The 12,182-nt window shown below is 36.3% G+C and overlaps 1 protein-coding gene across 2 annotated transcripts; it reads left to right on the top strand.

Moving 5' to 3' along the window:
• Positions 1-588: 588 nt before the first annotated feature.
• On the top strand, positions 589-10,981 carry LOC125225654. 2 transcript variants are annotated; one of them, XM_048129468.1, is made up of 6 exons: positions 589-966; positions 1,056-1,190; positions 2,962-3,022; positions 4,036-4,089; positions 5,393-5,491; positions 10,879-10,981. In XM_048129468.1, exons 3-6 carry the CDS (start codon positions 2,965-2,967, stop codon positions 10,929-10,931), a joined length of 264 nt encoding a protein of 87 aa, XP_047985425.1. In that variant the 5' UTR covers positions 589-966; positions 1,056-1,190; positions 2,962-2,964; the 3' UTR covers positions 10,932-10,981. The 2 variants fall into 2 exon arrangements, with proteins under 2 accessions (XP_047985425.1, XP_047985423.1); XM_048129466.1 differs by lacking the exons at positions 589-966; positions 1,056-1,190 and adding an exon at positions 2,518-2,694.
• Positions 10,982-12,182: the final 1,201 nt, after the last annotated feature.

The raw sequence follows: 12,182 nt of genomic DNA, 5'->3' as shown, positions 1-12,182 counted from the left end.
TTAAGTTTACTGAATCTGAAAGGGCCATTTTGATTTGCATCTAATAATATCTTCACAAAGTATTATTAAACGAAGTTTCACGACGGCTCCTGACAATATTACCTGCTTAAGAGGATACGGTAGCGAAAATGCTAAAATGGAAAGGAGCTCCCCTTTCAACTTGGGAATTTTAGTTAAATATACAAGTGTTATTAACTAGATTTATTGAAAAAAAATTGTCCATTAAGAACAACTCAGTCAAAAGATATTTCAAAAAAATCTTTAAAATCGAGGTTCCGATCTCGACTCTTTCCTCCTTCAAAACTTAATCAATCGGAACAACATTTGAGAATCTGAATAACAATGACGGACCGCTTAGCTTTTTTGGTTGATTGTTACCAATCTTGAGTATCACACCTTTTTTTGCGCTACAATGAAAAAGGCCGTTTTTGGAAATTTTTGATTGGCTCTAGAGTCTTTAAAAAGTAGAATATCAAAAATATCAAAACGGTCCGACACAGATAAAAATAATAACAATCTGTGTTGAAAAAATCATTTCTCTATCTTTAAAAACCAGGGAGGAAATAGTCGAGAGCGTTTGTATGGAGACTTGACCCCTACCGTATCGTCTTAATGTGTGCATTAGGTCACTCATGCCTCACCCGTCACGATATGAACCCTGCTGCCATTGAACAAACCTTATAAATACGGAACCGATCCTTCCTAAAACATTCCATATAAGACACGATGAAAAATACATCTAAAATCATAACACTGTTAGTGTTTTTATTAAGTGCAGCAATAATTGACGGAGAAAATGAGAAGGTATTACTTATAGCACCAGTGCTATCACCAACTGCAAACGTTAATGATAAAGTATCAAGAACTGCGAAGGATTTTCCAGTTTTGATGGTATTGGCTAGTGAGACTAATACTACGATAAGTGAAGAATCTAAAATCGATAATATGATGCCTATTTATGTTAAAGTAAGTAATGAATATCATTATTCAGTAACAAATTACATAAGTAAAAGTAACTATGCGTAGACGTTGCTTGTTTTTTTTTTTTTTTGCAGAAACTAGAAGATCAGCCCCCTTATCCAATTCGTCGACAGAAGCATGAAACAACATAATGGAAATAAGTCGAAGTGTGTAATATAATTAGATGTAAAATAAAGGTCAACTATAAGATACAGAAATATATTGCGTAGGTAAGTTGTGATTTTCCGTATATTCTTCAAGTTTGACGTCATAAACTTGTTAGTTTCTGACCATCTTATCTGATTATTTCGGTGTACCCTTGTTTCGCCGACAAACTTTTCATCGAATATCATTTCATCGACAACAAATCATCGAAAGTTTAGTTCGAGTAAAATTGTTTCGAGTTATTTTGTTTCAACTACTATTTATTTGAAATTTTCTTAGTTATTATAAATACTATTCAACGAATATTGTTTCATCGCTGATTCGTTTCAAAGTACTTACTTCAAATAGCAGAACTACAAAACATCGCAATTCATTTATTCGACGTATTATTACAATACTTTCTTATTTGTCGTACTACACGTTAATAGATGTTTCTATTCTAGAAAACTTCAAATTGTCGATTTTATCGTGGCACATCACATATTTACGTCCATAATTAAACTATGACCATTGGCTTAAATCCTAGAGTAGGTTTAGTTTAGGTTATAACTGTGACCACACACAAAAACGTCCGGCTTACAGATTAGGTTTAGGTTAGGTTAGAACTGTGATCACACAGAAGCAAACGGCTTACCGAGTAGGTTTAGGTTAGGTTAGAACTGCGACCTACACTACAACCAATGGCTTTTAAATTAGGTTTAGGTTAGGTTAGAACTGTGACCACACACAAAAACGACCAGCTTACAGAGTAGGTTTGGGTTAGGTTAGAACTGTGACCAAACAAACAGTTTACAAATTGTACAATTTAAGAAAGAAACATAATTGAAATAATATTATGCGTAATGAAATGAATTGTATTTAATGTAAAACAAAATGAAATGAAAAAACACGAAATGAAATACCACGATATAAAGTATACTCGGAATAAGTTATCTACGAAATAAAAGTCTACGGTTTGATTTTACTTGTGTCGATTGTTCTATGATATGAACTGTCGATGAAATGAAATTATTTGAAACGTTGTCTTTGAAATAATATTCGAACAAGTGTCTGTCGGCGATTCAAGGGTAAACCGATTATTTCCATGAGAACCTAAATAATTTAAATAAATTCTTACCCACTTATCGTACTCTAAAATATTTTGTTTAATAAAATATGTAGGCAGGTATTTTATTAATTTTACTTATCTATGCGGTTTACTTGGCTAGAATTGATTTTCAACTCTAGCTACTGTAACTAATATAGCCATGACCATGACTCTTACAAAGTGTACTGACGTAATAATCATAGATCTTGATGTGCAGGTGCAATTAGAAAAATACAGAGCTTAATTGTATAAGATAAGAAAAACATAATTTCCACTGAAGAATATAAAAAGAGACGACACAAAATATACACTATACCTGTATGCGCACTCGGACCTAGCTCGACTGTTGCCAGAAATATTTTCAAGTCGAAATGTTAAAAAAAATTGGAACAATTTTTCTGTTATTTGTGACAGTATCCTTGTTTACCACAACGCTGTGTTTCCAAGAAGATGACGCCACGAAGTTTATCAGAATAGCTGAGGTCAGATTATACAATAGATATACAAATATCTATCATTGGTATCGTCAATTCTCATTGGAAACAGACACAAGTCTGTTTACAATTAATAGTGCAGAGCCTACCATAACTTTTTTGCGACCGATTTAAATACTTACGCAAAAACAATATTTTTTTGGGCAGTTGTGCAAAAAAGAACTACGTTTCTTAGTTAAATTTCATTGAAAAGTTTGTATCTATGTCAGAGGTTACTGTTTCATTAACTGAGTTAATGTTTTTGTTTATTTTCAGAATATGAACAGAGAGAACGGCTTGATTATGCAGCGTATAAAAAGACAGCTTTTTAGACCAGGTAATATCACAAATTAGTTTTATATAAAGCATAAACGTCTGCACATCAAACTATTAAGCTTAGAGATAAATTAAGAATGAAAAACCGGCGAAGAGCGTGTTGGGCCACGCTCAGTGTAGGGTTCCGTAGTTTTCCGTATTTTTCTCAAAAACTACTGAATTTATCAAGTTCAAAACAATTTTCCTAGAAAGTCTTTATAAAGTTCTACTTTTGTGATTTTTTTCATATTTTTTAAACATATGGATCAAAAGTTAGAGGGGGGAGACACTTTTTTTCCTTTAGGACAGATTATTTCCGAAAATACTAATATTATCAAAAAACGATTTTAGTAAACCCTTATTCATTTTTAAATACCTATCCAACAATATATCACACATTAGGGTTGGAATGAAAAAAAAAATGTCCCCACTTTACATGTAGGGGATACCAAACATTTTTTCCACTTTTTATTTTACCACTTTGTCGGCGTGATTGATATACATATTGGTACCAAATTTCACTGAGATTATCCGCGGATGGACGGACGGAAAATTGGCTTTAAATTACGTTATTAACATAAGGTGTTTTCTTACCTATTGACTATTGTCAAGAGGGTGCCGTTATTCTGATGTACTTATATGCGACAGTTCAATTTAGTATGAAGAAAATAATTCTAATGATATTCCGCAACATGGCGCGTAGTATATATTTCTGGTCAGGCTTTACTTTTACTTTACGTTTTTTACAAAATTATATCAAAAATTAACACGACTGACAAAAGTCTCTCTCTCTCTCTCTCTCTCTCTCTCTCTCTCTCTTTCTCTCTTCTCAGCATTATTATTCCCATCTGATTTGGGGTCTGCTTTTCCTTCCTTCCCGACAATGGAAGTATATAAGTACCTATTATTTTCTAAATATTCCCCAGTTTAAACACAAAAAGTATAAATCTAAATAATATTCAAAAGAATAAATATATATATTTAATTTTATCAATGTTATGTTTCATAATCATGTTCTGAAACATTTTTTTTTAGGTTTTGGACCAGCGAGAGCACGATCACCGACTGTGATTGTTGTTCCTGAAAGAGGTAACCCTTAAACACTGGATTTTTTGCTTTCATCGTTATGGTATTATTTTCCAAATATTCAAGGCCCTTAAACCCAATAGGTACCTAAACTGTAACTTTTATCACCGTTCGTACCTCTTGCCAAAGAAACAAAGTTCGTCCTCACTTTCTTGACACGTGGAAAACCAAGAACAGGCCTTTCGCTCGTTTTTGCCCAGAACGTGCAGGTTGTGGAATGAGCTACCTTCTGAGGTGTTCGCCTTGATTTTTGCCTTTGACAATCTTTGATTTTTGCCTTTGAAATCGTTCCGACATCCGATATCGGATCGGATAATGTGAAAACGCACTTACGCCATGACATGGGGCTTCTTCAAAAATCAGGTATTCAGGGTTCTCAAAAGTCGGCAACGCATAAGTGACCTTCCTGATGTTGCTAATGTCCATGGTCGGCGATGACTGCTTCCCATCAGGCGGCTCGTCTGCCTGTTTGCTACCTATATCATTAAAAAGACTTTGTTAATTAGAAGTTCGATTTATATGTAACTCCACAAACATTTTGAGTAACGCCAAAGACACTCAAAACTAAAAACTGAAATTTAAATTAATTTGTTATTAGAGTACACTGAAAATTGTCGGTCAAAAAGTTTATTTGCCCAACTAATTAATTATATCGACTTACTTCTATGTAAACCGTCCGTAACACTGCAATATATTTGTTTTAAATATACAGGATTTTTATTTAGGGGCCAGTAATAATTTAGATTCTTTCTGGCATACTGAGCAACTTTGCGAAAAAAGTGTTGTTTATCGTTAAAATCGCTAGGTATGACGTCTATAGAGGGTCTATGTTCAGCCCGTAGATTATTTCTGGCCCCGTAGCCGAATGGCATTTCTGCGACGCGAAACGAAATCGAAACGCCGCAGAAAGGTAGTCTGGCCCCGTAGCCGAATGTCATTTCTCCGACGCCAAACGAAAGCGATACGCCGCTGGCTCTGTCGCGCCAATACGCAAGCGCGATAGAGATAGATATCTACTAGCGCTTCGTTTCGTGAGCGTTTCGTGAGCGATTGTGCCATTCGGCTAGCCACCCTGGCTCTGTCGCGCCAATACGCAAGAGCGATAGAGATAGATAGCTTAACTACGAAAGAGATTATCGTAAGCGTTTTTGCATTCTGCAACGCACACAGGTGACTAAATAGTTTATTCATCATCATCATCATTTCAGCCATTAATCGCCCACTGCTGAGCATAGGCCTCCCTTCGTGTACGCCACTTATCCCGGTTTATTACACCTTATTTACTTTATTTCCATTGTTATTGCAGGTGCCGGGAACTATCCAGCGTACAGCAATGTTCCCATGTCGCCGTACAGCGTCAACAACCCCAACAGAGGGACGACGGTGGTCGTCAGCCAAGTGCCAGGTAATAAACAAAACAATTAACTATTACCTCAGTCCTAAAGTGTATTTATTATTTTACGAAAATACAATTTTGTATGTGTGCCACTCGTTCCGAACTTCCTTTTTTACGCACTTGTATCGTAATGTACTATTTTTACTCTCCTTCAGTAAAAAAAACATTTAGAAATTTAAAAAAAATACAAATTGGTATTTACGTCCCACATTTTATTTTATTACACAGTAAAGAGAAAGATATGTGAGAGAGTGAGACAGAATATACAATGTAAAGATTTAGGAGGACGAACCCCAGACATATTTTAAATTCAACGTATTAGTTCGGCGTATTTGTGTTTGATATAAATAAATAAATATATAAATATTATAGGACATTCTTACACAGATTGACTGAGGCCCACGGTAAGCTCAAGAAGGCTTGTGTTGTGGGCACTCAGACAACGATATATACATGGATAGATGATATCTGCATGGGAGACCGAGCTCAGATCAGAACCATCAGGGTCACTTTCCAAAAGTGAATTGGGCGAACAGTCACGGGGATAATATCGTTCACCGCGTCAAGTTTAAATGAAATATCGGATCTTTAAAATATGTATTTTTCTACTCCCGTAGTGTTATTCGTCATTTACAGTATCGTGCATAGATCTTTAAAACCCTACATAAAAGATGCCAGCCCCCGGCCGGCTCCCCGCGCACCCACGCATACTTTATAGCCCTTAACGCATTGTTAGGGAGCTGGCCGGGGGCTGACGACGGCGCGGGGTAGTGCGAGCGACAGGTTGAGTGCAGGAACAGAGAGAAGGCCTTTGCGTCAAAATACAAAATACAGTGGGAATTTTACGAAAGTTATTTTAGAAAACTATTAAAAAATTAAGTGCATGGTCGTAGAAATAGTTATTTGTTATACAAGAGTGCAAAGTTGTATTTTAACGCCGAGTGTGGAATTGAAAAACGAGCAAGCGAAAGGATTCTATAGTTGAACCACGAGCAAAGCGAGTGGTTCGAGAATAGAATCCTGAACTTGCGAGTTTTTCAACACACGAGAAGTAAAATACATTTGCACTCGTGTGTAACACAAAACTTTTCCCCTCACTATAGCGAGGAAAGTACAACGCAAAAAACGCGTTTATCGCTGCTTCCAGTAGTTCCACAGGTGGTAAAACATCTTCGTCACTAGATTAACCCACTTTTATCAATTTTAAAGCAGAAAATTTGCCTCTATTCAAGGTCAAATTACTTTATCCACTAGTGGATAAAATGCGTTTTTACCCGCTGGTATTAAAGGACAAAACACGTGTTTCCGAGCTAGTGAGGGGAAAAAGTATTGTTTGCAACTGTGTCGCCTCAAATTGTTACTCACGCCACTCGTCTTTTTTGACCTCTTTTAAACGCCAGTTGCATAAAATACTATTACTGTACCTACATTGTGTATTTAAATTATATCATATTTATATGCATAGTGTGTGATTGTAATAAAATTTAATTGTTATGGATCTAACTTGAACTGCAACATGAGGAATGCGGATATTTATGACTTCAGAAAACTTGCACCTAAGTGTACCTACATCACTGCCTACGTAAAGGAAAACACGAGACAGATGTTTAAAATTGAGACAAAAATATATTTTTCCGCATTAAGTTATTCGTACGATACACGTGCGAAGTTTTACATTCTAAGTCGAGAGGGAATTCGAAACTCGTTTTGTTTCAAAACACTCCCTTCGATCGTGATTTAATTTATCGTCATTCGTGTCGAATTTTGTCTATTCCGCACTTGTGTTAGCTTTTAAATTGTTTTCCTAAAAGTCGAACGACGACAATCACACGAATTTTCTAATTCAAAAAAAAACGGAGTAAGGTACAGCGGGGCAAATCTCGACTGGGGGGCAAATGTATCTGATCCATTTTTTCCATTATTACACTATGATAAATAAATAAATAAATATTATAGGACATTCTTACACAGATTGACTGAGGCCCACGGTAAGCTCAAGAAGGCTTGTGTTGTGAGTACTCAGACAACGATATATATAATATATAAATACTTATATACATAGAAAACATCCATGACTCAGGAACAAATATCTGTGCTCATCACACAAATAAATGCCCTTACCGGGATTCGAACCCGGGACCGCGGCGTAGCAGGCAGGGTCACTACCGACTGCGCCAGACCGGTCGTCAAAATGATGTATTGAGTTCTACATGTATCCACTGAGCAAGCCTACCATATATAACCGGTGAACACTATATGTAATAATGCAAACATAGTAAAACATGGAAAAACTGGACCAGTTACATTTGCCCCCCAGTCGAGATTTGCCCCGCTGTACACTTAGGTATAGTTGTTTATTTAGACACGTCTGAAAACCTAAATACGGTTTTCTACTGAACCGAAGGGGTCCCTGGGCAGAGTTGTATGAGCGAGAGTTATAATAGACCCAGAGCCCAGGCCCGCCAGACCTTCCTCAAATTCTCAAGGATGAAACTTTGGGACAATGTAGAGTTCATATCGGCGGTTAATGTGTGCATATTTTCTAGTTGGGCCCATCGGCCAATTTTTTGCTATCAAGTGATGAAGGTGAAAAAAAAAAAGTGCTTACTTTCCTTAAATTCTCAAGGCTGATTTTTATATATGTGTTAGAGCACGTTGTTAGAAATTGGTTATCATCAATGCCAGACCGTTTCCGCCGGCCATAACTTTTACCAGACGCGACAAAGTTGGCAAAAAACGACTCTAACTTACCTCATTTTCTCAAGCCTGATTTTGATATATGATACGCAGGGACCTGTAACTAGACCGTTTGTAAGCAGCCAGACCAATCGGATGGACCCAACCATCCGCCAGACCGACTTAAAGTTTCGATATGAGCATTAGTAGAATTGAAATCTTCCGGGTCTATAAAAGCTAAAAACTTGAATTTTCAACATTAAGCTACGTGTATATTGTATACTTGACGTAATAAGCGACTTTCAAAAATTTTACTTCTAAGGAAATAAAAAAATGAAAGTTTATATATAGTGCAAGATTAATTTTAAGCTATGAATTTTATTTACACTTCGTAAGTACATGTGTATTTTATTATAAATATAACTTTTACCAGACGAGTCAAAGTTGGCAAAAAACGACTCTAACTTACCTCATTTTCTCAAGCCTGATTTTGGTATATGATACGCAGGGACCTGTAACCAGACCGTTTGTAAGCAGCCAGACCAATCGGATGGACCCAACCATCCGCCAGACCGACTTAAAGTTTCGATATGAGCATTAGTAGAATTGAAATATTCTGGGTCTATAAAAGCTAAAAACTTGAATTTTCTACATTAAGCTACGTGTATATTGTATACTTGACGTAATAAGCGACTTTCAAAAATTTTACTTCTAAGGAAATAAAAAAATGAAAGTTTATATGTGGTGCAAGATTAATTTTAAGCTATGAATTTTATTTACACTGCGTAAGTACATGTGTATTTTATTATAAATATAACTTAGTTTAACTTAACTTAAAGTTTAGAATACTTTACGTGTGTACACAACATATACCTACACTTATACTTTCTACCTCATTTTAACTGAACTTATATAAATGCTTAAATAACTTTTGTAGTATGCGAGGGATTTGACATTATATGCAACATACACATAGTGCCTTTATACATAGTGTGAGGTCCCTCGCCCACAAATTAAAAAGGATCGATCTTAAAACTAATTTTAAACCACCTTGTTCGACGACCGAAAAAAAAGTTTAATTTACTTTTCTTCTTTAAATTTATAATAAAATACACATGTACTTACGCAGTGTAAATAAAATTCATAGCTTAAAATTAATCTTGCACCACATATAAACTTTCATTTTTTTATTTCCTTAGAAGTAAAATTTTTGAAAGTCGCTTATTACGTCAAGTATACAATATACACGTAGCTTAATGTTGAAAATTCAAGTTTTTAGCTTTTATAGACCCGGAAGATTTCAATTCTACTAATGCTCATATCGAAACTTTAAGTCGGTCTGGCGGATGGTTGGGTCCATCCGATTGGTCTGGCTGCTTACAAACGGTCTAGTTACAGGTCCCTGCGTATCATATATCAAAATCAGGCTTGAGAAAATGAGGTAAGTTAGAGTCGTTTTTTGCCAACTTTGTCGCGTCTGGTAAAAGTTATATTTATAATAAAATACACATGTACTTATGCAGTGTAAATAAAATTCATAGCTTAAAATTAATCTTGCACCACATATAAACTTTCATTTTTTTATTTCCTTAGAAGTAAAATTTTTGAAAGTCGCTTATTACGTCAAGTATACAATATACACGTAGCATAATCAGAGATGATGGCAAGAGGCCTGATGGAGTGTCCTTGGTCCCTTGGAGTATGGGACGAATGTTAGTGTGGGATGCTACCTGCGTAGACACATTGGCACCGTCTCATCTCCAACGGACCAAGATAAAAGCGGGCGCAGCGGCAGAAAGTGCCGAAATTTTGAAACGTAATAAATACAAAAGTCTTGGCAAAGAATACCTTTTTGTACCCTTTGGTGTAGAAACTCTAGGTCCATGGGGCCCCAGCGCGAACAAGTTGTTCACAGAAATCGCGAAGCGTCTGGTTGAGGTAACTGGTGACCGAAGAGCTGGCGACTTCCTCGCACAACGTATCAGCATTGCGATACAGCGAGGAAATGTCGCCAGTATCCTTGGTACAATGCCTCAAGGGCCTATTTTAGACATTAGCTAGCTTTTAAGTTTAGTCTTAGTTTCTTATATAATTATGTAAATATGTTAATATATATAATTATGTAAATGTGTTATGTGTAAATAAAGAATTTATTATACACGTAGCTTAATGTAGAAAATTCAAGTTTTTAGCTTTTATAGACCCGGAATATTTCAATTCTACTAATGCTCATATCGAAACTTTAAGTCGGTCTGGCGGATGGTTGGGTCCATCCGATTGGTCTGGCTGCTTACAAACGGTCTATAGGTCCCTGCGTATCATATATCAAAATCAGGCTTGAGAAAATGAGGTAAGTTAGAGTCGTTTTTTGCCAACTTTGTCGCGTCTGGTAAAAGTTATGGCCGGCGGAAACGGTCTGGAATTGATGATAACCAATTTCTAACAACGTGCTCTAACACATATATAAAAATCAGCCTTGAGAATTTAAGGAAAGTAAGCACTTTTTTTTTCACCTTCATCACTTGATAGCAAAAAATTGGCCGATGGGCCCAACTAGAAAATATGCACACATTAACCGCCGATATGAACTCTACATTGTCCCAAAGTTTCATCCTTGAGAATTTGAGGAAGGTCTGGCGGGCCTGGGCTCTTGATCTATAAGAGAGAAGTTAACATTTCTAAGTTATGGTTTTTACAAAATATTTATCTCCTTGTTGCAGAATATAATTACAACGGTATTGGTCGGACCTACGGCGTCGTGCCAACCCTATAAGGAAAATTATATACCATAATATTTGTAATTAAATTGTGATTGTAACCATAGTGTGATTTTTTTTTTAAATTATTTAGTCATCTTTGTCTTTGCATATTTCATGTTCACATTTGTACAGCTATCATTAAAAATAAAGTAGATTGCTTATATTAACTTCGTATTATTGTCTTTAAACGTCAAACAAAGAAATCTATATTTTGGGAATGTGAAAACTTCCTATAAGTTTTTTTTCTGGAGGAATACCAGAAATGACGTTATGTTTCGCGGTCAAATAGTTAAATCTATTCATTTGCATGGCGTATCACGTACTTTCCTGTTTTAAATATGTCACCCTACTTCGTAAGTACGAGCACAACCTGTCAATAAACTGATGGGGTTTATTCAAGTAGTCGCCATCAAATATATCGGAGCTGCCAAATTTCTCACAAATATCGGAACACGTCTCTATTAGGCTTAGAATAAATTTAAAAGTGGAAAATGTCTGCCTTGGGTGAAACTTGAACCCACGGCCTCTGGATCGATATTTCAGCGCGTTCCAAAGTGCGCGTTCCAATATTAGTGAGAGCTTTGCTATGCTATCTGATGGCGACTGTACATATTTATTACATATGTACCCATTATTTCGGTGAAGGAAAACATCGTGCGGAAACCGGACTAATTCCACTAAGGTCTACTTGTTTAGTTACCCTTGGGGTTGGAAGGTCAGATGGCAGTCGCTTTCGTAAAATTAGTGCCTACGCCAAATCTTGGGATTAGTTGTCAAAGCGAACCCCAGGCCATGAGCCGTGGCAAATGCCGGGATAACGCAAGGAGGATGATGTACCCATTATGTATGTGTGTTTCTCATCTCAGTGCTAACTTCATAGGCAAGGATTAGAATTAACTGATCGCGATATTATTGGCCGAAGCGTTAACGTAGGTCTAGGGCTTGACAACTTGCTTATGTATGTCCGGGTATGGAACCAGACTGAGTCCTGTGATTTAGTGCAAGTGGTTCCCAAAATTTGCAGTCCTATCACCCCTATGACTATCCAAGTATCCAGGAGTCCTGAATTTACTCCAATACCACTCAGACAATGGGCACTATCGTTTTTTTGCTCACTAGTTGGCGCCACTGTTCAGAAGGTCCAGAGACGTAGCAGATTGGTGCCGAAACAAAGTTTTGAGAATCTCATTAATTAATTATAAATAATATCTAGATTATTCGTTATACATAACTTATCAATCTTATCATCATATTTTTTCGCCTTT

The sequence above is a fragment of the Leguminivora glycinivorella genome, chromosome 4 (assembly GCF_023078275.1).
Source record: "Leguminivora glycinivorella isolate SPB_JAAS2020 chromosome 4, LegGlyc_1.1, whole genome shotgun sequence".
NCBI lineage: Eukaryota > Metazoa > Arthropoda > Insecta > Lepidoptera > Tortricidae > Leguminivora > Leguminivora glycinivorella.
This window is presented reverse-complemented; position numbering and strand designations above follow the sequence as displayed.